This window comes from Anoplophora glabripennis, unplaced genomic scaffold (genome assembly GCF_000390285.2).
Source record: "Anoplophora glabripennis isolate ALB-LARVAE unplaced genomic scaffold, Agla_2.0 scaffold170, whole genome shotgun sequence".
NCBI lineage: Eukaryota > Metazoa > Arthropoda > Insecta > Coleoptera > Cerambycidae > Anoplophora > Anoplophora glabripennis.
This window is the reverse complement of record NW_019416299.1, coordinates 287,429-315,040: the sequence shown is the minus strand read 5'-3', so window position 1 is coordinate 315,040 and position 27,612 is coordinate 287,429. Positions and strand designations below refer to the sequence as shown.

The window sequence follows — 27,612 nt, the reverse complement described above, 5'->3', positions numbered from 1 at the left end:
TCAAACATTAACTTTCACAAATTAATACTATCCGAAATAAAGTGGACATTTCATACATAAACGATACTATTTTCAACAATGCAGCATAGAAATGAGAAGAAGAATGTAAAATCTTGTCCTCGACAAACGATAATTGAATGTAATTTAATTTGGAAACGATTCTTTTCCCATTTCAAAAAAAAACTACCATGTTACAGATTACCCAGAATTTTATTCTTACAACGGGATAATAAAATAATAACACATCTACAAGGTAGGTAATATGGTTATTTAAGATATAAATAAATAGAAAAATTCTTTGGTTTGGTAGTTTTCTCTAATCGTGTGACAATCATAACTTTACTTACAGATATATTATTGCTCTCCGACGATGTGGTGGTATCTGAAAAAAAAAAACATATATTTATATGTACCTTCAATAATTATTAAAGCCCTGCAAAAAGTTAACAAGACCCCGAAGACAATATTTTAAGGTAAATAGTATTTGTCTTAAAAAGGGGTCTATTGGGCATCCTTGTGGAATACCCAATACAAAAGAGCTTTTTACAAGAAGATTCACATGAAATTTAAGTTAAGACAATACATATCCAAATCAAAAACTTTGGTTACTCAAAAGTACAGCAAAATTCTAAACAGAATTTAATATTACAATTATAGGAACTTTATTTTTTCTATATCTTTTAAAATTAAATAAAAAAGAACCAATCTGATTAGTGTTTTTTTTATATATAATTTTTTAATAATTTAATGGGCATTTTTTTTATTCATTGAATGCCAATCTGCAAACAAATTAACTATAAAACTGAAGTCGCTCGACGAAAGAAAAAAAAAATACAGAAATGATTGAACTTTGCCATCATGGCTCAGTTTCATGTTGTTCTCTGCCCAAAGTAAGTGTTCTGTACCATTATCTTCAAATATTTAGAGCGTAAAAAACCTTAAAACTGACCAAATTTTGACCAAAAAATTCCCTGATATTTCCAGGATATTTTAAAATTTGACAAATTTTCCAAGCAATAGGTAAGTTCTTCATCAACTACCGTCTTTCAATCAACATCATTATCAAAATTCTTGGTCCACTTCACAAAGGGGGTCAATATCGTAAAAATTGTTTGTAAAATCCTTATAGTTTCCAAGAAAAACAATTATTGAAGTTATAGTATTTACAACCCTTACATCGCTGGCCTACTGTAGTCTAGAGTCATTCTCGTTGTGCGCTGTACACAATGCGTTCTCCATGCGATTCCGAATACTGAAATCCGATTTTTGTATTATCGTTGTTGCGATAGTGTTTACATTAGTTTTTCAAGTGTCGAAAATGGCTTACTTGTATAGCAACTCGGAGTTGATGGATATCGTTTTAATTTATGATGAAGCAAGACAACATTGATGTTATGGTGAAGCATTTGTGGTTCGTAAAAACTAAGTAAGACGGGCCCAAATGTGTTTACATGTCGGTGAACAAAATTTTGAACAGTTGATGTAACATCAGGCATGTCAAATATTTTATTCATTAATAAAACAAATTAATTTTATTAATTAATAATAACAATAGCGGCACAAGCAGGTGAATTTGCCAATATAAAATAGGTGTTATAAAATTTTATTTATTTCTTTTGTTGGGAATGAAATTCTTTCAATTTTTTGTCCGTTTTTTTTTACAAAATTGTATTTGTAACAGTCCCCTGTACATTCAAAATTTATTTATTGGACAAATTCTGTTTCACCTTGTATCCTTAGTTTAAAAGCAAATGGCATTGTTTTAATCAACCAAAATTAAAGGCATATTTTTCAAAAAATTTGTGGAATATTTGACTAAATTGTAATAGGTTGTGGGTTGAGATACAGGGTGTTCAAGTTGAAATTCCTGAAAACATTTTTTTTTTATAAATTTGAATACTTACAGACAAAAAAAATTAAATTTACTGATTATTAATATTCTTCATAAAAAGAAAATTAAAACTTTTTCTTATTTTGAAAAGTTTTATCAACAAATAAAGCTTAATTTATGGAATTTGGAACATCCTGAATATAATAAAAAAAGAGAACAGATATCCAGTGGCAGCACCTGGTAGATAAGGACCGATTATTACTGGAATTTTAAAAGATTCCAAGAAAATTTAGGAAATTCCAAGTTTTCTCAATTTTTCCCAATCAGTACCTGCTAAGACGAAAAAAATACAAAAATACTAGCCCAATTTTTATTTGTTCCAAAGTCTAAAGATTTATTTTAAATCAACTTCAAAGTAAAGTAAATTTACATGACCTAGTAATAAAAAAATGCGGGCTTGAAGTTTTCTATCGACAGAGCAAATTAAACATCCGAGTCTGAACTCGAGCATTTCCAAGGATCTCCCTCATCCCTAATTCCACATCAGAATTCCCTTTGGCAGCTGGGCCTTTCCAGGTCGCTCTTCCCCCTCCCCCCCCTCCTCACCCATAACCTGGAAAATGGGCCAATCAATGTGGCGGCCAGTGGGCCAAGGTCGGCGTGTTCCTGGCCCAAATAATCCACGACCAGCTGGCACAATTTACAAGTAGGTCGGGTGGCCCGGCACGACCCAGTTTGTCGAATCAGGTGACAACAGGAGCTTTGGAAATATATATACGCTACGTGAATTTCAAATTCTTATATTTACGAATGAAAAAGGTGAAAAATAACATTGTGTAATTGTTTAATAGTAAAGTGAAAGGTTTTTATACTGGGCACAACTGACACGTTTGGTCAAGCTCTAATCGGGGACTCTACATGAAAAATTAATGAAAATAGCTGCGTTTTCAAGATACAGACTGTTAAAATTAAAAAAAAAAGTTGAAACGATTTTATGAAACTTTGATCACTTTAGTTTTTCGTTGTCCACTATTTCCTTTACTTACAGGGCTCACATTTTTTGTTTTTTCTCTAATTATGATAGATCACTGAAGGCTTTACAAAAATGTATTCTTGTTACAATTTTTGCGATAATCTATAAATTGTAAATTGGCATTGCACTTTTCCAGTATTTACGTCTGTTAATAAATAAATAAAAATCAAATATTTTTTTTATTAGATTGACCATAAACTGCACCTTCCACGATTTTATTTATGGTGCCAATTTTAATTCTATTTTAAAGGTATTGAAACTTTAAGCAATTTCTTCTAAAAAATCCTGTCGCATGAAATTTCAAATTATTTTACTTACTAGTTTTTAAATTATTTAAAATAATTGAAAATATTTTAGTTTAACACCCTGTATCTTTTTAACGTAGCGTCCTAGATAAAAACTTTATATTAAAATTCACCAAAAAATACGAGATTTCATTTTTGGTCACCATTTGTGAATCACCCTGTATTTTGTATATCTAGATTTCTGGTAATAGAGACCATTGAAAAAATATTTTGAATTTGTATAAATTAGTGTGATACCTATAAAATAGGGTTTAAAAAAATACAAGACTTAATAATCGAATATAGAGGGTGTTGCATAAGTGTGTACAAAAAATTCAGGACTGGTTTCCTTGGAAAATTTTAATGGGGGTCTTTCATATAATTTCTTTTAATTGAAACCTCCCCTAAAAAGTTACAGTCTATTGAAGGGGGGTGGTGTAGACTGTTTTTTTTTTCAATTTTTCTCAAAAATCATTGAATATAAGCAAATGAAATTGGGTGTGGTTATAGTATTGAGAGAATCATATTTATTAGCATATTTTCCATTTTCCTGGATTGTTAAAAAGGAGTGAAGACATGTTTTTTCTACAAACTTTTTAATTCCTTTCAATTTCAAAAGCGAAATAATATAAGATGCCTTTACTTATTCAGAAACTTTTTTGTCTCTTTTGTATTGTTTTTGAGAAAAAAATATTTTTTTAGATCGTTGCAAAATACAGTATGAATTCTTATTCTGAGCTTGCGTGTAATTTATTCGTAGTAGTCTGTTGTCACTGCAACACTTTTTGGTAAATGTCAAACAAAAACAATAACAGGTTTAAATTAATGATCCATGATTGAAAATTATGAATTTGAATGACAGAAAAAAATGGTACACATGTTTATTTTGTAGGACTCCCGATCATTTGAAAAGCAGATACTTACATTTTTAGATATTTACCAAACTGATAATTTTAACAGTCAGTTAGAAAGAGTTACCACATATTATTGATCAAAAGAAGAAAAAAAGAAGTACATAAATAAAAAACTAATTTAAATAATTACCATTAAAAAAAAATTGACAAAAAAGTTTCTGAATAAACAAAGGCATCTTAAAATATAATTTGCTTAAAAAATCTGAAAGAATAAAAAAGTTTGTAGAAAAAACATGGACCCCTTTATAGCAAACCAGGAAAATGCTCGTAAATTGTGATTCCATAAGCACTATAATTACACCAAATTTCGTTTGCTTATATTCAAGTTTTTGAGAAAAATTTAAAAAACCAGTTTACAACAACTCCCTTTAATAGACTGTAGACTGTAAGTTTTTAGAGGAGACCCCAATTAAATAAATAAATTTTACACAGTATATTGTAGGCTACACTATAGTAGAATATATACATTACATCGTTACCGTGAAACGATTATTGATAAAAGACTTATTTAAAGGTTTGGGTATTACTTGGGGTACTGTTTATTAGCAACGATTTTACATCAACTATTTTATTTACAGTCCGGCAGCCTTGATCATCTACAAAACTAATATCAGCGCCATCTATCCCTAGATCAACTAACCGTAATAACAGTAGGTACAGAAATCTAAGTTGGGGGTCAACCATAGAATATAAACTAAACAGAAGTATAATATACTCACAAATAAACAAATTCTATCAATTATTTTTTAATTTTTCTCCACCATGGTGATTTTTGGTTTTATGGGAGATTGGGCGCCAAATTACCCTCTCACCCAGGTGGAAATTTTATTTTCAGCCGCTCCTGTGAAAAACCCCCATTAAAATTTTCCAAGGAATGCAGTCCTGAATTTATTGTACACACTTATACAATACTCTGAATATTTTGTAAAAAATTGTATTAACAATTTTCTTATTCAAAATCTAATATGACAGTACCCAAAAAAACGTGATTTGTTCATGCAATTCAGAAAAAAAAATGATAAAAAAATAAGAAAATTGCACTAAATATACTAGAAAATATTTCGCTTTTAAAGACTACTAGAAAGGTCGGCAAACTGCTCTGACGCGGAGTTAACCTTTCTGNATTTTTACATACCAATTGGTGTTTATGCATTAAATTTTTTCTCGACTGGACTCCATAATCTTTTTTATAACCTAACAACCTCTTATAAAGGTTTCAAAACCACAAATAGTTTTCTCTTTCAAGAACCCAGAGCCGGCTTTCACAAAATTTCGAGTTGCAAACATCAAATTGTCTGACTTTCATGAATATTTTTTAAATTCCCTGACTATTCCCTGTTTTTTATGAAGAATAACAAATTCTCTGACTTTTCCCGGTATTCCCAGTTTTCCCAGCCACTACGAACCCTGTTTTTTAATTTTGAGAATTTTGCAATAAATTCAAATTCTTTTTTAAATCTTTTGACAATAAATAATAATTTGAAAATAATTTGTGAATTTTTATTTTAATTTTACATTTGAATCGTAATTAAATAACTAACAAAATATTGAAAAAGTAAGTTTACTTTGGCTTAATATATAAAAAAAATAACTTTTTAAATGAATGATAGCTTCATTTATTTATTTAATAATAGTAAAATAATTCCNGCAACACGACACTTTTACCGCTGAGCCATCATCGCCTCCCGTTCATAGCCGAAGCAAATAAAAATTTCCGTAATGTTAAAAATTTCATTTTTCTACCGTAAAATCGTCCGCAAAGGGCTCGGAACGATATAAAACGTAAAAATAATCGCCTATCGCTCTACTGGCGCCGCGGGGAACGTCGGGATCGGAAAATTTGGTTTTGACAATTCTGACGTTTCAACCGCGGTGACAGTTTGTGTCAAAATATTCTTAATCTCGTCTTAAATTTTGTTACATTTAACCTAATAAAAGTTGAGGGCGATATAGACGAGAGAGAATACTTATTGGGGTTTCGCAAGAGAGATGCAAGGTGCAGAACCTTTTTTTAAAAAGCAAACGGCATTAAAAAGTACAAAATACCTTTCGAAAACGTCCCGTGGCGGCGAAGAAACGACGAAACACGCGCGTAAGAACTGAGTCAATCCCTGATCGATGCTCGGAAAAAAGCCTTTAGTGTCACAAATCGTCTCTTTAAACGTTCGTCGGTGGGCGTTCCCATCGGGTTCTGTCTCTCTCCCACAGCGAAAATTTGCCGTTATCGCCGAGGAGCCTCGGGAAAATGAAAATTTATCTAGGAAAACGCGGAAAAACCTCACCGAAATGCCTGCCCCAAGCGACAAAAAACGCGGCTCGCGAAAAAAGCCTTTCCCGCCCTGAAACGTCCCTTTTTTGAGATCTGTGCGAGAGTGAAAACCACCCACAGCTCTTAATATATCGGAATGTAGAATTTAAAAAGAATAGATTTTTATAGTTGTTATGGGAGCATTTACAACTTTGCTTTAATAGATTTCCAATAAAAAAAATACTATACAATTTTTCAAAGTTCTTATTTTCAATTTCAAAAAAATTAGTTTCCAAATATGCATATTAATTGTTAGCATTAAACAAGGTAATTTCTGCAACTTCACCCAAACCGGGTCCAATGTCGGCGATCACTAACACTGAAAATCACAAACTAAACGCAGTGCTTTAAAAAATTGTAAAAAATAGTTTTTATTAACATCTTGATTTAAAAAATATTTCGAATTTATCGGATCAGTAAATGCATTTATTTATTTTTTTATTATGTATATTTTATAAAACAGCATAAATAATTATTTTCAAAACAAATCTGGACGTCTAAAAATATTACGATTTCCTTCTCGATCGAAAACCGCCTTTCGCCAAAGATTTCACTTTGCAACCTCACACACGACCACAACTTACCTTTCTACTGCAGTTTGGTGAGGAACTGGGACAGATCGTACTCGTTCTCGTACTGCCGCGAGTCCCACAACTCGGGCAACGACTCCAGAATGGCACGCACTCCCCCGTTCGACCTGGACGACGAACCGCCGTCCCCGCTCCAGCCTGGCTTGTGCGAGAACAGGTCCAGCAACTGGTCCGTGCCCATCGTCTCCAACTGGCTGTTCTCCCCGCTGATCACAGTGTTGGCCGTCTGCACCTTGAATTTCTGCAATCTGAAAAGGTGGCGACGTCAAGATTCGTGAACGTTAACAATAAACGGGCTCCCGACTCACCCCATTATCTTCTCCTCCAAGGTGGCCCTGGTGATCAGCCTGTAAACGTTGACGACCTTCCTCTGGCCGATGCGGTGTGCCCTGTCCATGGCCTGAAGGTCCTTCATGGGGTTCCAGTCGTGTTCGACGAAGATGACGGTGTCCGCCCCCGTCAGGTTGAGACCCAAGCCCCCGACTTGGGTCGTAAGGAGGAGGACGTCGATGGAGGGATCGTTGTTGAACCTAAGACGGGGAATCTGTGAGATATTCGTTCGATTGCACGTTAGACGAGCGGCGTTTACCTTGTAACAACCGTGTGGCGTTGACCGGCGGGAACCGAGCCGTCCAGTCTCAGGTACGTGACGCTGGGCATGTGCTTCTTGAATAGGTCCTTCTCTATGATGTCCAGCATGGCCTTGAGCTGGCAGAAGACCAGGGCCCTGTGCTGGTTGACTACCGTGGACTCCTTGTAGATGCTTTCCGTTATGCCTATGCCACAATCTTGCAAAAGTTGTCTGAAAACAACGATTCATAAAGTCTAAAAGACTATTCCCACACTTACGTCAACGGATATTGGTGAATTTTGCACACTTATATTCATCCAAATATAATGAATACTTGTCGAGAAATATGAATTTTTAAGTCAAATAGGTGGCCCGAAAATTGAATATTTTCCAACAAATTCTAATTTTTACCCATACAAGCGTTAAATTGCCCAAATTTTGGATATCCGTACACAAACAGTGCAAGAACAGCATTGATTTTCTAAAGATACATTGAATATTTGTGAACGAATACAAAATTTTTATCCATATTTACATTAAGATAAGCGAATACTGATTATCTTTTATGAACACAAATATGAACCTGGGCTTGGTTGTTATTCTCAAGATGCCTTATATAAAGAATATCTGCCAATAGAAAATTTTATCCATACTTGCAGTAAGTTGATCGAGTAATGAATATTCGTCCAAAAACAACATAAGTATATAATACTATACAACCAACAAACTGTTAATTTTCTCAAGATGCTATATACTTATACTGAATATTTGTGAACGAATACAAAATGTTTATCCATATTTGTATTAAGTTGACCGAATACTGAATACCTCTATACAACCAACAAACTGTGTTAGTTTTCTCAAGATGCTATATAATATACTGAATATTTGTAAATACATAATTTTTGTCCATATTTGCATTGAGTTGACTGAATACTGAACATTCATACATGACCAGCACAACTGTGGAGACAGTTCTGTTGATTTTCTAAAGATACCATAAGAATATTTGTGAACGAATACAAATTTTTTATCCAAAACTGAATTTTTTTACACAATCAACATAAGCGTGGAGCTGGGGCTGTTTATTTTCTTAAAATGCAATATATACTGAATATATACCAACAAATACAAATTTTTTATTCATACATTAAGTTGACCAAATACTGAATATTCGTATATGGACAGTACAAGTCAGTGCCTGTGTTGATTATGGTTATACCGAATATTTGTGAACGAATACAAAATTTTTATCCGTACATGCATTAAGTTGACCGAATACTGAATATTCGTATACGAACAGTACAAGTCAGAACCTGTGTTGTTTATGGTTATACCGAATATTTGTGAACAAATACAAAATTTTTATCCATACATGCATTAGGTTGACCGAATACTGAATATTTGTATATGAACAGTACAAGTCAGAGCCTGTGTTGATTATGGTTATACCAAATATTTGTGAACGAATACAAAATTTTTTTCCTTACATGCATTTAGTTGACCGAATACTGAATATTCGTATACGAACAGTACAAGTCACAACCTGTGTTGATTATGGTTATACCGAATATTTGTGAACGAATACAAATTTTTATCCATACATGCATTAAGCTGAACGAATACTGAATATTCATTTACGAACAACGCAAACGTGGAGCTGTGGTCATGGGATTTAAAAATCTAAGGCGAGAGAAACAAATTTAAAAAATTACATACTGTAAAGCAGGAAGTTTTGCGGAATGATGGATATCCTCCAGTTTGGAATTTTGCTGCTGCAGCTGCGCCACGATCTGCTGGTACTGCGGGTGGGACGGGTTAAGAACTAGTTTGGGATGGTTGCAGACGTTCTGCAGGTACCTTAGGGCCTGGAATATATGCGTGTTGCCCTGCATGGAACTCACTGTCGCTCCAGAAGAAATAGACTCCTGTAAAAAACAAAAATTGTTACGAACTATACATTTTCTTACTTAAAAAAAAGTACAAACCTGCAAAGTTTGATGGGCCTGCGACTTGGAGAAGTCTTCGTACAGTTGCTCCTGCAACGGACTCAATTCGCAGTAGTAATCTTGCGTAATCTTCGGAGGCAGGTCGTCCAACACGTCCTCCTTCATTCTCCTCAACAAGAACGGCAACACCTGCCGGTGCAGCGCCTCCATGGCCAACACCCCGGCCTCCTGGTCTTTCGGCGAACACTTGGGATCGCGACTGGCCAAAATCGGCCTGGAATATCTAGCGGTGAACTGTTTCTCCGTACCGAGGAAACCGGGCATGAGGAAATCGAACAGACTCCACAGCTCGAGGACGTTATTTTGGATGGGCGTTCCGCTGAGGATCAGTCTGTGGTTGGCGACGAGGGCTTTGATGGCTATGCTCGTCCTCGTCTTGCCGTTCTTGATGATGTGGCCCTCGTCCAAGATGACGTAGTTCCACTTGATGTTGGCAAAGAAGGAGATGTCCTTGCGGACGATGTCGTAGGATGCGACGATGAGATTATACTTTTTGAATTTGTGGCGCAGTTTCTCCCGTTCGGTGGGAGAGCCGTTGTACTGTAGCGGACGCAGGTACTTCTGGTTCAGGAACTTCTCGACTTCGTATACCCAGTGGCCTTAGAAGGACGGAAATTCCGGGTTAATTTTGTGTGAATTTACGATGCCGCATGTTCAAAAGCGGCAAATTACAAATTTCTTTGCAACAAAAAGTAATTTGAGATTCAAACTAACTTCATTTTATAAAAAAACTGCGTTAGAGTGGAGGAAAGTCTGTTATTTGTGCGTTAATTCATATTTAGACAAACTGTGTAATATATTGTCAAAATTCAAGGTTTGATGCATAAGTTTGGTCTTTATAAGATCTTTATAATGCACTAAATCCACTGAATGCTATTCTTAAATCTTAAACATTATGTTCAAACATAATTTTAATAAAGATTTTAATAAAATTTTTAAAATAAAAAAAATGTAAACATTTGCTATTTTTTTAAAGCACACTGTTTAGTATGCGAATCTCATTGCCAATGACCACTGAAATTGATCTAGTTAAGGTGAAGTGCCTGAGGGGACATGACAACATGACACTAAGGAAGAAATGTTATTTCTGTGAAACGAGAATTGTTGTCACTGCTTTGTTTTATTACATTTATTTTAGTTTTCGCGACTTTCTGTGCTAAGCATTAGTTTTCACTGAATTCAAAATAGAATTTTACACCAGGAAAATTAGCGGAAATAAAAGAGAAACTCGAAAAAATTCCTATCCGTGAGATTATTGTAAAATTGTCTAAAGGAATGTAATACAAGACATCTCTCATCTCGTAAGTCAAAATCTTTTATTAGCTAAGTTTTTTATTTAAACAAATAAGTGAGGAAAACAGTTTTTTCATTTTGCAGGGAAAACCATCAATTTTAGTGAAAAGTGACTCGCAGACAGCTTGTAAAATTATCTACAAAGTGAGACTTGTTAAATTGAAATCGGTTAATAAACAAAAGAGTAATTACAAAAAAACAAGAAAAGTGCCTATTTTTTGATTTGTTTATAACTATCGCATTTATTGTTAAAATTTTATAAAACCTATGACAAGTTGAGGGTTTTGTCATAATTCAAAAGTGTGCCAAAAGTGGGCGCTGTAGGTGTAATAGTTTTCGTACAATTCTATTTGTTTATAACGGCGGCTCCAAAAGTTATGAACTTTAAGCCTCTGTACAGACGTTAATTTTCAACCAAACATGATTCTGAGAGCGTCATTGTAATCTTAAAGACGTAATTAAGCGACCTATTAAATAATATCACCGTTTTTTGGACATAAACATTCTCAAATTGTGCATTAAAAAACCGTGCGTTTTTCGCTTATAAACAATTTGAATAAAATTGTTGCTATTTATGCTATCTCACCGAAAATAGGTGCAATGGATAGCTGGAAAAAAAATACAGTTTTAAAATAAAAAAAGTGCCCTCTACGACCAACAGGAGCCAAGATAAGAATCTTTTTTTAAAAAATCGTAGCGCAATTGTTTATAAATATTAAGACTTGAATTTTTCGCAAAATAAAGTTTACGACGTAAACTACGATTTCCCGTGAATTGCATTGAAAAATGTGGAAAATTAACGACTCACGAGCCCTTTAAAGAGAAGGTACTCGCTAAGTAAACTGTCCGGCGGCCGGCGGCGTGGTGGTGGGGGAAGCTCGTCCAAGCGGTAGCGCTGGCGAGAAAAGTTAAATCCAAAGTTTAAATAGGTGCGCGCTCTAAATTTTGCTATATCTCGGCTTCTATTCATCGTAGAAACTTAATTTTTTTTTAAACTGGGGTAGCTCGACGAAAAAATAACAATGGGCATATTTACGAATTCGTAGAATAGCCCTGAACCCCAGAAAAAATGCATCTTTTATACTTAATTTTTTTTAATTTACAAAAATGTCACAAAAATTATTGTTAAACGAAATATTAATTAAAATTTCAATTTCGGAATTATTTTACTATTATTAAATAAATAAATGAAGCTATCGTTCATTTAAAAAGTTATTTTTTTACATATTAAGGCAAAGTAAACTTGTTTTTTCAATATTTTGTTAGCTATTTAATTACGATTTAAATGTAAAATTAAAGTAAAAATTCATAAATTATTTTCAAATTATTATTTCTCATAAAAATAGAAAAAATTTTAAATTTTAAATTGTATTATATTGCATTATTTATATCTATTATTGAAAATGGTTGTGATTAATATTTTTTGAATTAATTTTGATTATGTTTATAAAATTAGTAATAAATATAATAAAAAAACTTTATATATTAAAATTTCAGGAAGTTAAAATTGTAATTTTATCGACCGCGTTATTTTTAATATTTTTTAATTTTGAGAATTTTGCAATAAATTCAAATGCTTTTTATTCTTTTTTAAATCTTTTAACAATAAATAATAATTTGAAAATAATTTGTGAATTTTTACTTTAATTTTACATTTAAATCGTAATTAAATAGCTAACAAAATATTGAAAAAACAAGTTTACTTTGCCTTAATATGTAAAAGAAATAACTTTTTAAATGAACGATAGCTTCATTTATTTATTTAATAATAGTAAAATAATTCCGAAATTGAAATTTTAATTAATATTTCGTTTAACAATAATTTTTGTGACATTTTTGTAAATTAAAAAAAATTAATAATAAAAGATGCATTTTTTCTGGGGTTCAGGGCTATTCTACGAATTCGTAAATATGCCCATTGTTATTTTTTCGTCGAGCTACCCCAGTTTAAAAAAAAAAAAAGTTTCTACGATGAATAGAAGCCGAGATATTGCAAAATTTACAGCGCGCACTTCCCCCACCACCACGCCGCCGGCCGCCGGACAGTTTACTTAGCGAGTACCTTCTCTTTAAAGGGCTCGTGAGTCGTTAATTTTCCACATTTTTCAATGCAATTCACGGGAAATCGTAGTTTACGTCGTAAACTTTATTTTGCGAAAAATTCAAGTCTTAATATTTATAAACAATTGCGCTACGATTTTTTAAAAAAAGATTCTTATCTTGGCTCCTGTTGGTCGTAGAGGGCACTTTTTTTATTTTAAAACTGTATTTTTTTTCCAGCTATCCATTGCACCTATTTTCGGTGAGATAGCATAAATAGCAACAATGTTATTCAAATTGTTTATAAGCGAAAAACGCACGGTTTTTTAATGCACAATTTGAGAATGTTAATGTCAAAAAAACGGTGATATTTTTTAATAGGTCGCTTAATTGCGTCTTTAAGATTACAATGACGCTTTCAGAATCATGTTTGGTTGAAAATTAACGCCTGTACAGAGGCTTAAACTTCATAACTTTTGGAACCTCCGTTATAAACGAATAGAATGTGCGAAAACTATTGCACCTACAGCGCCCACTTTTGGCACACTTTTGAAGTATGACAAATCCCTCAACTTGTCATAGGTTTTATAAAATTTTAACAATAAATGCAATAGTTATAAACAAATTAAAAAATTGGCACTTTTCTAGTTTTTTTGCAATAACTTTTTTGTTTATTAACCGATTTTAATTTTACAAGTCTCATTTTGTAGATAATCACTTTTCGCTAAAATCGATGGTTTTCCCTGCAAAGTGAAAAAACTGTTTTCCTCACTTATTTGTTTAAATAGAAAAGTTAGCTAATAAAAGTTTTTGACTAACGAGATGAGAGATGTCTTGTATTATGTTCCTTAAGACAATTTTACAATAATCTCGCGGATACGACTTTTTTCGAGTAAAAATTGTATTTGCTTGGCCTAGTTGTACAGTGCAGTATAGTTGTGCTGAAGTTTAATTTTATAGTAAAAGTGAATGGTATTTGCCGATATGCCTCGCGCAAGTCCATAATCTTATAAAGTTGGGTCAGTGTTTAGTGATGGAATGTGTTTGTGTGTCTTCATTGCTAAATTTCTTTGAGATGTGAAAACATGTGTGTAAGAATTAAGAAAGATTACAGCTTGTCTAAAGATTGGAATTTGAGATTATGATACGCACTTCAAAAGGTCAAAAATATGATCCTCATTCAACCGATATAAAAAGTATTTGTAAAAAAAACGCTTGGCTGAATAAAAGAAACTCTTAAATGCAACATACCTGTCAAAGTAGGCGGGCAGACGACCAACGACGGCAGGGGAGCGCAGTCCGGCGACTTGGTCTCCCTGTACTTCTGGTCCCTGTAATACTGATCCCCCGCCAGGATACAGATGCTCTGCAACGTCTTCCCCAGCCCCATATCGTCGCAGAGTATCCCGTGCAACTTGTACTTGTTGAGGAAAGCCAGCCAATTCACGCCCGCCTGCTGGTAGCTCCTCAGCTGGGCCGCGATCGGCACCGGCACCACGTAATCCGGAATGGTGGACGGCGTGAGCAGCTGCTGCAAGAACTCCCTCTCCTTGATGCGTCTCTCGTTGAGGGAGCTGCCTTGAAGCGTCGGGGGCTCGGGTACGCCCCCGTCCAACGGCATCAATTGGACTAGTGTAGCGAAGCTGTAGGTCCCCATGAGACGCACGCACATGTTCTGATCCGACATGCGGCCGAGCAACGGAACCACCAGCAGGACCACGTAGGGTATGATGTCGAACTGGAGGGCCTCCACGATGCAAGCGACGGCTTCCACGGCCCCCTGCCTGTCTATATCACAGTCGGTGGCGCCCAGTTTGGGCAGCACTATGCTAACGATCAGTTCCATTACTTTCACGGAATCCAACTTGGCGAAAGCGGCGAGGCAGCGCGCGGCTAAGTGTCTGACGGCGCGGTAAGGGTGCGACAGCAACACGCATAGCCTCACTAAGCTCCTGTTCATCACTTCGGGTAGGAGGGACTTGTGTAGGCTGGCGCTGTTGACTTCGAGTACTTGCAGCGCCCAAACTAGCTGTTCCGCTTGGCCCTCTCTGTTGTACAAAACGTTCGAGTCGAAATTGTACGGATCTATGGCCTCGGACAGCTGCCCGACTATAAACTCCCACAGTTTCGGAGCTTTGCTGGGGAGTTCCGCACCGAAATGCTCCGTGATGGCGGTCAGAGCCAAAGTGGCGCCCCGACGTTGAATGCCGTTTATCCTCTGCGAATCATCTTCTTCTTTCAGGAGCTCCTCCAAGGGTATATCCATGGCCGGGGGCCTACCGGGACCCCTCCCCGTGCTATTGGATCGTTTGAACACCGCCCGTTCCGCGTTTCTCTGTTGATTATTGAGAGTCACGATGCCGTTATAATTCCCCGGTTTATTGTGCATGTCTTTGCTGTGCTCCCCGTGATTTTTGTGTACGACGGGCGTGAACTCGGGGTCGCACCGCAGGAACGTACAGAGGTTCGCTATTATTTTGTCGTTCGGGCAAGGCGTGCGGCCCCTGCACTGGTCTAACAGGATGGCAAGGTGCTGGGCAGCGATTCTCTGCAGGTTCTCGTCGTTCTCGCGACGCACGGATTCCATCAACGGTTTGACGACGGGCGTCAGCTTGTCGGGGAGGGCTCGGAACATCACGATGGCACCAGAAAGCGCAGCTGTATAAAAAAAACAATACTCTAAAGAAACACTCCTTGTTTATACAGGGTGTTAGAAGTTTGACTGCCTTAATTTTAACGGACGATAGAATACATTAAAATAAACAAAAAACCCTTATGACTTGGGTCAACTCAACTAAATTCAACCATTTCCGAGAAAAACATTATCAAAATCTCCAACTTGATGTACCAAAGTTCGGATAATTTAGAAATATTGACATAAATGCGTGCATAGAATACCATAAACTACAATGTTTATCACTTTTTTGAACTTCTTAATTCTAAAAAATAATTAGCCTTGTAAAATTCGATAAAATTCATATCGAGCAATGCTGCAATACGCAATTCAGTTGGTATCTGGAATTGGACTGTGTATGAGTGTTTTTTGCATACCACTATTTCCTTTTCTTGAAGCATTTTCCAGCGAGTGCGCGAATATTGGATTCGAAGGTATCGTGTGTGCATCAAAAACGGTGGTGGACATTTTGAACATATGTTGTAGTTTGTTTTGTACTTGTGCATTTAAAAATTACTCGATTTTACTTTTTGGTAAGAACTTAAGTTATTTTTAATACGTATGATTATTTGGACGACGTGAATCTTTGGGTACTTTAATTATATATTTTTCAAATACGTAATTTGATTAAAAGTTAAGTTCCTGTTTTAAGAAATTCATAATTACTAAAATTCGAGCTAAAATTTAAGCACAACACTATCTTCGTACTACAAAATCGATACATTTTATTTTATTTATTTAAAAACTGGAAAACAATTGTCTTGAAATTTACTAAATGTTTCACAAAAATAGTTGTTTACATTTTTTCCATAGGACAAGTCTGCTTTAAAATGTCAAAAATTATTTCTTTTTGGTATATCTGCATTTTTAACAAGTGAAGTCAGATAGTTTCTTCCTTTTAATAAAGTTAAAAGCATTTCAATGAAAGAACACATTTTTTGCAAGTAGCTAATACTAAATTGTATAAATTAATTTCAACAGTTCACATTGATCAATGGTAGTTTGCGTATGGATGCAACGAACAAAAATAATCGACCTCTTCAATTTTTTTGAAACTGGGATGTTAATTTACTTTGTATTTTTTGTGACGCGTTTTTTTGTTTTTCCGAAAAAAAGTTATTGGAGCTCTGTGGGCCACTTCAAAGTTTACATCGCGATGACGTTATCCCGAAAATCAAAATGCATATTTTTTTCAAGTGGCCGCCATTTTGACCTATCGAAAAGTTTTTTTCTTAATGTGCAGAATTTCATCAGTTTTCACCTGTTTTGTTTTTTTAAATTCAAATTGCTTTAAAATTTTCCGAGATAAATGAGAAAAACGAGAAAATTTTTTTTCTTTTTCAAAATTGATTTTCTAAGAAACCCCAACTTTTATTTTTGCCAAATCTGGATGTTTTTCAAGGCCAAATAAACTATTTCTTATATCTGTTTTACTTCTTCTGTTACGTTTGCCTCAGAAACTGTTATAACTCACCTTTATTCATACACTTTCCATGAAAGTCTGAACACTTACGCTTCAAAAGAGAAAAAAAAACCTCTTAAAAAAACTTCTTACCTAAAGTGCTGACGCTGAGCATCAGCTGATCGTTGCTCGTCTGCGTGGCGGACCCCTGGATGCTCCTCCTCCTCTCCTCCAGGCTCTCCTGTATCTTCGTTTTCAGCTTGAACTTGACCAGGACCTGCTGCGTCTCCGCCCCCGTCAACTGCTCGATGTGCTGCAGCGTGAACACGCTGTCGTTCTGTATGTTTATCGGCACCTTGTAGTGCTTCAGCGTAGCCACGAAATCCCTGGTTTCTTGAGCGAGGCGGGTGAAGCTGTGCGCGATCTCGTCGAAGTACACGCACTCGTTCAGGCAGGTGTGGAGGCGCTGCTTGAGCGCCTCGGGGCAGTCTTGAGGTTGGTCGTTGAGCCGGGCCCACTCCGCCACCACCAGGCCTGTCATCATGCGCTGCAGGGCGGATTTGGAGTTGAGGTGGACGAGGAGGACCTTGACGTAGCAGTCTACGGGTTTTTCTAGATCGGCCGAGTAATCGACGCCGGGGGCCGGTTTGATTATGAAGCAGGAGAGGAGGCCGAGCATACGCGCCGCCATGCAGCGCACCTGCATGGCGTTCAGTTCGCGGACGGCTACTGGGGTGGTCTCGCTACCTATAATACATAAAAATAACTGTTTAGTTATAGAGTACAACCTCGATCGTGATCGAGTTAAATTTTTATGTACCCAGAATTTGCTTAATAATGCACTATCAGCACTACCAGTTGTTTTCAAATTAACATACATTGTGAGAAGGGACAATGAAAAATAATTTTGTAAAACCGATTGCTTTTGTATAACTTAGTGACGTGTCATTTTAAAGTCATCATGTATTTTTGATATCACTGTGGTCGAAGCGCTGAACAGTAAAAAAAAACATCCTATCATTTAAAAAATTAAAAATTTTTATACGATTAATAAATATTGACTAATATTGGCATGGAGATGCGTTATTAATTGTAAATTAATTTTTTTTTAAGCAATTGTTTAATATTACGTGTTATTTTGCAGTTATCATACTTTTGCAAGTTTTTGTACGACATTATGAAAAACATGTATACGAATGGAGAAAGAGTGGATATGACTAGAGCCCACTTTTTGTCAGGAACAAAGAAGACGGTATCAGATAGATTTATAAGTACCGAATAAGAACATTTTTGGACGGGAACAAATTCAGAGAACGAGAATATTGCTTAAACGAATAAAATTTTTGTTTTTGTGGAATGATAAGGCTCGTAACGAACACCCACTCAGCAAAAGTTGCACATCAAAGAGTGGTACCTCACGGCGAGTGATATGGAAAGAGTGACCGCAAAAATCGCCTTTTTTTTTCACAATTCGCAGAGAACTAAAGAAAATAGATAAAAATGTTTTTGGTCTCAAATTACTCGTCGTACAAAATTAAGATGAGCATAGCTTTTAGTTTTTTGAAAATTTTCAAAAACACACCTATTGGGGGGTTGAAAAGACACCCAAAATGAAGAATTGAATATTACCAATAAATATAAAAATACTAGCATGTGTATTTTTCTATCGGATGATTCTTGATACAAAGAAAGATTTATTCTCATGACTGAAATAAGCATGTTGAATTAGAAAATCCACCCTTAAGCGCGCTCAGGGGGTGGAATCATCCTCAAAAATAGAGAATAGAAATAATTGTAAAAATTCCAACAAAAAAAACATATTAATATAATTCACAAGCTAATAGTTTTTATATCAATTGGTAATATTCAAATTCTTCATTTTTGGCATTTTTTCAACCCCTAAGTAGGGGTGATTTTTTAAATTTTCAAAATATCAAAAGCTATGCTCATTTCAGTTTTTTACGACAAGTAATTTGCGACCAAAAATATATTTTTATGTATTTTTTTAAATTCTCTGCGAATTGTGAAAAAACCGGCGAAAAGCACAGGTTTTTTGCGTTCACTCATTGCTTTTTAATAATCTTTCCTTTAAATATGAGATTTGACAACAATGCACAGCCCAGTTCATAATTGAGCACGCTCTGCGACTAAAGCGCGCTGTTGTTTGAGATCGCATTAGTTTGTTCAGCGGTAGGGTATGAAAATTAGTAAAAAAATATTTAAAAAATCAAGCTTTCTCGACGGAATTTGAAAAAATATACCATTTATACTTGTTTCTGAAGGTCAAAGGTAGTTCCGTGTAAATATGAAATTATACCTGTATATTTAGTTGTTTTTTTTTTATTATATCCTGATTATTTAAGTATTTCAATAATTCTTCAATGTGGAAAAAATAAAAACAAGATCCATTTTGGTTCAAGACACCGTTTTCCAACAAAAAGTAAACAGTTCTTCGACAAATTATTCTGTTCGACTTCCTATCTAATTAAGGATATTTTTTTTAATTACCCACTTTCTGTTTTGCATTTGCTATAATTTAATGTTTACTTGTTTTATTTCGTCATCAGAATAAAAAATTATATAACAGTATTTTTATGGTATAATTTTCTAGTAATTATGTCACCTATTATCAACAAATTTATATTTTTACTTCAAGGAGAATCTGATGCTCTAGAACAGGGGTCGGCAAGTAATTTTAGGTGGGGTCCGGATACTTTTGAAAATTTTTAACGAGGTCCAGAAAAAAAATTCATATTTCTTATTTTTTATTTTAATTTGGACAGTCCGCCAGTTGCCGACCCTTGCTCTAGAATTTAAAAGAAAATGTGTGTCCTATCAGTTGATTAAGAAGAAAAATATTGCGGAAATATTTGCGCCTCTTCTCCTTCGAAATTTTTTTTTATCACAACAATTCTTTGAAATCACTATATTTTTACTTCAAGGAGAATCTGATATGCAACAATTTAAAAGGAAATGTGTGTGTTCCTATCAGTTGATTAAGAAACAAAATATTGTGCAAATATTTGCGCAACTCTTCTCCTTCGAAATTTTTTTCTATCACAACAATTCTCTAAAATCACTATATTTTTACTTCAAGGAGAATCTGATATGCTAGAATTTAAAAGAAAATGTGTGTTCCTATCAGTTGATTAAGAAAAAAAACATTGCGCAAATATTTGTCTCTCCTTCAAAATTTTTTTCTATCACAATTCTTTGAAATCTCTGAAATCACTATATTTTTACTAGAATTTGGAAGAAAATGTGTGTTCCTATCAGTTGATTAAGAAAAAAAATATTGTGCAAATGTTTGCGCAACTCTTCTCCTTCGAATTTTTTTTTTTATCACAATTCTCTGAAATCTCTGAAATCACTATATTTTTACTTCAAGGAGAATCTGATATGCTATCACTTAAAAGGAAATGTCTGTTTCTATCAGTTGATTAAGAAAAAAAATATTGCGCAAATATTTGCGCCTCTTCTCCTTCGAAATTTTTTTCTATCACAACAATTCTCTAAAATCACAATATTTTTACTTCAAGGAGAATCTGATATGCTAGAATTTAAAAGAAATTGTGTGTTCCTATCAGTTGATTAAGAAAAAAAACATTGCGCAAATATTTGTCTCCTTCAAAATTTTTTTCTATCACAATTCTCTGAAATCTCTGAAATCACTATATTTTTACTAAAATTTGGAAGAAAATGTGTTCCTATCAGTTGATTAAGAAAAAAAAATATTGCGCAAATGTTTGCGCAACTCTTCTCCGTCAAATTTTTTTTTCTATCACAATTCTCTGAAATCACTATATTTTTACTTCAAGGAGAATCTGATATGCTAGAATTTAAAAGAAAATGTCTGTGTTCCTATCAGTTGATTAAGAAAAACAAATATTGCGCAAATATTTGCGCAACTCTTCTCCTTCGAATTTTTTTTCTATCACAACAATTCTCTGAAATCTCTGAAATCACTATATTTTTACTTCAAGGAGAATCTGATATGCTAGAATTTAAAAGAAAATGTCTGTGTTCCTATCAGTTGATTAAGAAAAACAAATATTGCGCAAATATTTGCGCAACTCTTCTCCTTCGAATTTTTTTTCTATCACAACAATTCTCTGAAATCTCTGAAATCACTATATTTTTACTTCAAGGAGAATCTGATATGCTGTCATTTAAAAGAAAATGTATTCCTATCAGTCGATTAAGAAAAAGAATATTGCGCAACTCTTTTCCTTTGAAATTTTTTTCTATCACGACAAATCTCTGAAATCTCTGAAATCACCAAAAACATTTTCGATCTGAAGGGACAACATCCGTAAATTATGACATGGATTTGAAAACACCCTGTAAAAATAGTACCTTTTAACGTTTACTCACCGGCAATGTACAACTTGGGAGGAACGACCGTGTGATCGAAATTCTGCAACCCGTCGATCCCCCCTTTCTTCTTGTGGCCGTGCGACTTGGCCAGGATGAGGAGGTTGGCGTCGAACGGCACCCTCACCGGCTGCATCCCCAGGAACAACCACACGGTTATGAAGGGACAGGCGGCGTGCAACAACTCCACCAGCCCCGAGTTCCTCACCAGATTACTCCACACCTTCTCGGCCACGTCCCGCACGTCCCTATTGGGCTCCACCAGCACCCTCTGGTAGACGTGGCGCATGGCGTCCTGCAGCAGTTGCGCGTCCCACAGGAGACACGTGCCGTCCTTGGGCTTCTCCGTCAGGGTCCCCAAGGTCTGCAAGGTGGCTTTTCTCACCGAAGACGTGCTGTGCGACAGGAAAGGCCACAGCCTCGGGACCACCTCATTCAAGGGTTGCGGCGGTAGCAACGCCTGGGCCTGCGGTAGGTTCAAGATGGCGGCTAGGAGGCCCATGAAGCTGTTGCAGGCTGCCGCCAGTTCGTCCTGCTCGGACAGGAGGTCCCAGAGTTTGGTGACGACGAGGGGGACGGAACCGGGTACGAGTTTGGTGAGTTTCTCGGCAACGGGGATCAAAGCCGAGGCGGCCACGGCACTGACGTCGTCCACAGCGTCCGATAAACCCTGTAACGGAAACAGTTTGTCCAATGTTCTGTGTAGGTGAAACCGCAGATCCTTGACTAAGAACAACATCAATATCATACGTCCATTTTAAATTTCCTTTTCCGACTTTTTTATTTTTTTTCAGCTCAATTAGTGAAAAATAATTAGAAAAAAAAATACATCCAAATAAAACGTTTTGGAATTATTTGGAGAAAACTAGAGTTCTTTGTCAACTTCAATGCCCTCTGGTGGCTAAATGAAGCAACTCTAGAGTTAAATTCAAATGTCGCCACATTTTGACCCCAAGAAACTGTGATATACGGAACATTGGAACGCCCTATATAAATACTTCTCGATACATCACCTGTAAGATGAAGGGGAAACTCTCGGGCAGGTAAACGTCTATCATGTCCTCCCTCACCGCCAGCAGGTACTTCAAACCCAGCAGACCGCCGTGTCGCGCCTCCCATTCCTGGTGATCCAGCAGCTGCAGCAGGATTTTCAGCACCCCGTTGCAGGCCGGCACGTTCATCAATTTCAGCACACCGCACAACGCTTGGGCGCACGTTTCCCTCACCGGAGCGACAACGGCATCGGAGACGAAGTCGCCGAATCTGTCTAAAGCGAGGACGCACAATAGTCTTATGGACATGTCCTCCAGCCAGATCTGATGGTAAGTTTCCATCTGTGAAACGAGCGACGATTTAATATCGACTGTAATATCATTATACCTATTATACACAGCAAAATATAGATGAATTGGAAAATATTCTAGAATGAAAATAATTATATATTTAACTTGTTCTTACATTGATAAATTGCCATAAAATGCAGGATTCAGCGAAAGCTTTACTTCGTTGATTAATATTTTTAATTTAACGTCACTTTTTAGCTGTCATATTATTTTACGTCCGCAATTACTTCACTGATTACTTCACATCCACAGATTCATTCATTGTCACATGATTTGCTTCTAATAGAACTTCCAAGTAAATGATACTGTAAAATATTGCATAAGACATGCTGCAAGACCTCAGTAGATGAGTATCATCGTTAAAAAGCAATTCTTATTATTCATTGTCTGCAAATATTTCAGGAATTCAATTACTTCACATCCACAAATTCAATTACTTCACATCCATTAGAATCGAGACAGAATGCAATTGTGAAGTAAAAGTGGATGTGAAGTAATTGAATCTGAGAATTTTTAGAGATCTGATTTCAATTGCAAAAATTTTGAGAAAAAGCACTCACAGAACTTCTACACTCCCTCAGGGAGCTATAGTAATAAAATCTCTTTTTTTTATTCGACTTTTTTTTCATATGAAGATACAAAAATACTTTTGTGAAATTGATATGCTTATAATGGAACTACCAAGTAAATGATAATGTAAAATATCAAACAAGACATGCTGTAGGACCTCAGTAGATGACCACTTAATATGGGCATGGTATTTGCTTTATGCTTAATATCATTAAAAAGCAGTTATTATTCTCATTATTCATTGTCTGAAAATATTTCAAGGATTCAATTACTTCACATCCATTTTTACTTCACAATTGATGATTGTGAATTATATAGTGGACGTGAAGTCAAGGTTATTTTCCGGTACTGTTAAAGATTAAAACATAAATTCAAATGTGGATAAGTTTCCAGTCCTTACCGAAAAAATAATCAAGTGTATATAAATTTAATAAATTCACAAACAAAGGAATTGTACGCTGAACAATTTTTATTAAAAAACTCACCTGACACGAGGGTATGTACGTGGCCCGTCCAGCTCCGTCGCCTTGTACAGTCAACACTTCGCGGAGTGCAGTCGCGGCCCCGTGTCTCGTCTCCCAGCAAGAACTGAAGAGATCCTGACTGAGCTGGTCGCAGAACCATTCCAGGGGCCAGTCGCCAGCATCTCCAGCCTCCAAATCTGAAATAAAAAAAAAAACGGTAATCCTAACACTCTTTTCTACAAGCGAGCCACTAAAATGCCGAACTTACCGTACTGTATAATATACTCTTCTTTAACGTCAGTCTTAATTCTTTTCTTCTCTATTTCTTCTCCGTTAGTGTCTTCCATGGCCTCTCGGGACCTCTGTTTGTTCACGGCCTGCCGCGCTTTCCTCTTGGCCCGATTCATCTCCCTGGAACTCAGTCCCTCGTTAGGAGATATCACTTCTCTAACGTTTTTCTAAAACAAAAAAAGAAAACTGGCATAAAAAAATTGTACGAGTTCTCGGACGATACGCACCCTTAAGTCTACAATATTCGAAGAGATCTCAGGCTTCCCGTTATTAGCGACCAAGTCCTCGTTACTGAATAAAGACGACGTATCCATCCCTAATTTCGCCGCTACGTCTAAACCTAGCCTAGCGTTGAGCATTTGTCTTTGTTTGGCCATCCTCTCTTTATTGTCTATGCCTGAAATGGCGGAATCGATTTTTAAATGAAAAAAAGAATTATTCATGTCGTTTTCGTTATTACCTAGCGATGAATCCTCTTCCAAATCGAACTCTTTGCCTTCCGAAGCCATCAGGTGGGTGCTATTCGCCAAAACCTTGGCCATATCAAAATGTTCGAATCGCAACCTTCCCACGCACGACAGAGACTGCACCTGGTTCCCGTCTTCTGCGAAAAAATTGTCGCGATGAGCGTGTGTACATTTACTAAGAAAAAAAATAATATTTGCCGCACTGACAGCTAGAACTCAAACTTAGATGCATAAATACGAGGGATAGGCTCTTTTCACTTGTTTGTGTATTTCGCACATTGATACGGGCTGCTACATCTAAGGAAATCTAAAAATTCCTTGTCTTCCGAGAGAGCAGTATTAAAATGTGTTTGTGGGACGATTATTTTAGACTGGAATTTCTATCGGTGAAAAAAATTATTGGTCGGTCAACTGCACAAAAAAAAAATATTACAGCTGCCGTACTGGGTATTTTTATACGAATATTCCAATGTATGTTCAAATGTATGTTCATTTCAAAACTGATTATTAATAACTCATTTTCTAATAGTTTCTATGAATTAATTAATAAAAAATAACTATAAAATATTTACTAGTTTGATACATTCGAAACATTTTAAAAATTATTTCACAATTTTAATACAAAAGAAAATGACAAATTCTTTTGACATTTTCGTTCTAGAACATAAAAGAATTTTACAGCTAGGTGACAAAAAAGACACTTTTGACGACAGTTTTTGAAAAACGATTTTTTTTTTATTGGAAAATATAAATCTTACATATTTATTATATATTCGTCCCTACAAAAATTGATTTAATAATTTTCAATTAGAAATTGCAAATAAAATTACTATTATAATCGACCATTCTTGAATATTTTTCAAATGTAGGTGGATCCAATCAACAGAAACCGTTTCACGCATTGTGCTTATCGCCTTATCGTTATAAAAATGGGAAGTATAATTCCGGGAAATTAAAAAAGCAAAGTAATAATAGCTCGCTTCTAGGATATGATTATCAAAATTGTGAGCTGTAGTGGGAGGTAATATCAGCAAAGCAAATTAAACTATTGATAATATCTCGTTTTATGCAGCACTACACTTAAAAAATTGACAATCATCTGTAAATTGGAATGAAATTAAAAATCCACTTCACATTAATAAAAACTGTTAAGCATGTGCTTTGAAATTAATACACACTATCAAGGTAGAGCTCTTAGTAAAATAATGAAATACACTCCAATCTTGCAAATCCTTGAAAAATTATCAAATATGATCTTTTAAATGATAATTTAAGGTATTTAGGCTCTTGAATTTCTATCCACCGTGTCAAAGGTTATCTTGTCTTTCCTTCTATAAATAAAAAATAAACAAGTACTTTAACAACCCATTATCATAATATTGTGCAAGCAAAACACGGCATGACAGAGAAAAATTTCTAGACTCATTCAGACAGATCAGAAGCGGGATAAAAAAGTTCCGAACTGCAAATATAATTTTATCATTAATTAAATCAAAATTACCTGGTTTGACGTTGACCCCCTGCGGTTTCCATTGGGGGACATTGCTAACGATGGCCCTGACCGCCTCAGCAGCCGCTATACGAGTCTCCCAATCTGCGGATTTTAAATAAGTAGTGGTTCTGGATAGCAATGTGTTTAGTTCGTGAGGATGCAACCTCTGCACTTCCCCCAGCTGTTTGGCAGCAGCAGACCTGGTTATAGAGGAACTGCCTGTTTCCAGAAGGAGGAAAAGCCGGTCTAATCTATGAGAAAAAAAAGTAAATAAAAAAAATACAATTTAAGTATCAACTTTGCTTGATTTTAAAGTTTATTTTTCCTAACTTTCCAAAATTTTTACAAAACTGGTATAGAAAGGAAAATTTTTTACGTTAAAAACCCATGGAGGAAATTCCTATACCATAAATCTATTTTCATAAGCTCAAATATCTATAAAGTTGATAAACCACATTTTAAATGCACCGCATACATACCTACTAGAAGTCATTATTGTGTTGTGTGGTTATTTTCCCCCTAAATCTGTAACAATTTTTTTGGTTTTAAAAATGAGTAATGCTTAAAAAATGGAATTCATTATGCAAAATAAATTTCTAACATATCTGCATACATGTTGATAAAACATCCATATGGCTATGTAAATCATATTTAACATACTTGGCCTAATTTTTTGTACATTCTAATCCTATTAAACATATTACTTGGTTAAAAACCATCCAAAAGGCAAAATCTGAACAACTAGAGAATTTAATCATAATGTATTGATCATATGCAATTAGAATATGAAAAAATGAATTATCGACTGCACAGAATCGTGCAACAACAATAAGAACTCGTACTGTTTTATTTGTAATATGGAGATTATTCAACTTCATTTTTTATCCAATTTAGCGACAAATTTTAATAGATTTCTTCATTAAATCATCACTCACCTGTTTTGGACGGTGGTCACTTAATTTCCAACATCATTCTGTACCTTCTCATGCTACAAATAACACCCTTTAACAAAATAAATAATATAAATATTTTTTTATATGTAGATTTCACAGAGGGGAAGCTCATCGTTCTATGGACAAATTTATACTGACAGCCATGATGTCGATGAGCGCGACTTAATACCACGATGTGCTTCTGATTGGTCAGATTCGGAGCAAAAGGTGTGATAAAGTAGATTGGGTAAATCAAATTAAAATATAATATACAATTTTATGAAGCATTAAAAAATGTAGGAAGGTGGAAGCCACCTACACAAATTATAATAAATGATTGGAGAGTAATAGCGCATAAGATCTTTGCGGAAATTTTATTTAAACTAATAATTTCTTCAGGTCATGATTACAGTTGCGCAAATGACTGACGTGTGAATTTTATAAACATCGTCGTAGCAAGTAGTGCAGATTAAGGTTCATGAATACTACATATTTTCAATAGAAATTAATGTCATTGGTTGGTGGTACCAGTCCTGTATATCTAATGAGTAATGATTATGTTTATAATGGTAAGCTATAGTGTCCAGAAATTGTACACCATTCCGATCAAAATTTCTATCAAAAGGATAATATATTAAAGAAATTATCACTCGCTTTACGTAGAATGTTATTTCATTGTGTTATTGAAGAAAAAATAATATAAATAATGTGATACAGCACGTCGAAACAT

The 27,612-nt window shown here is 35.2% G+C and overlaps 1 protein-coding gene across 2 annotated transcripts; it reads right to left on the bottom strand.

Moving 5' to 3' along the window:
• LOC108903977 (TATA-binding protein-associated factor 172) lies at positions 1 to 27,011 on the bottom strand. 2 transcript variants are annotated; one of them, XM_018706341.1, is made up of 17 exons: positions 26,886 to 27,011; positions 26,430 to 26,475; positions 25,960 to 26,201; positions 24,452 to 24,595; positions 24,219 to 24,388; positions 23,969 to 24,158; positions 23,722 to 23,897; positions 22,337 to 22,657; positions 21,324 to 21,993; positions 17,103 to 17,696; positions 14,125 to 15,531; positions 9,520 to 10,139; positions 9,251 to 9,459; positions 7,550 to 7,762; positions 7,269 to 7,490; positions 6,955 to 7,208; positions 1 to 382 (listed from the first exon to the last, which is right to left on the bottom strand). In XM_018706341.1, exons 2-16 carry the CDS (start codon positions 26,441 to 26,443, stop codon positions 6,959 to 6,961), a joined length of 5,442 nt encoding a protein of 1,813 aa, XP_018561857.1. In that variant the 5' UTR covers positions 26,444 to 26,475; positions 26,886 to 27,011; the 3' UTR covers positions 1 to 382; positions 6,955 to 6,958. The 2 variants fall into 2 exon arrangements, with proteins under 2 accessions (XP_018561857.1, XP_018561856.1); XM_018706340.2 differs by lacking the exons at positions 23,722 to 23,897; positions 23,969 to 24,158; positions 24,219 to 24,388; ... (2 more) ...; positions 26,430 to 26,475; positions 26,886 to 27,011 and adding an exon at positions 22,782 to 22,955.
• Between the last annotated feature and the right edge of the window lie 601 nt (positions 27,012 to 27,612).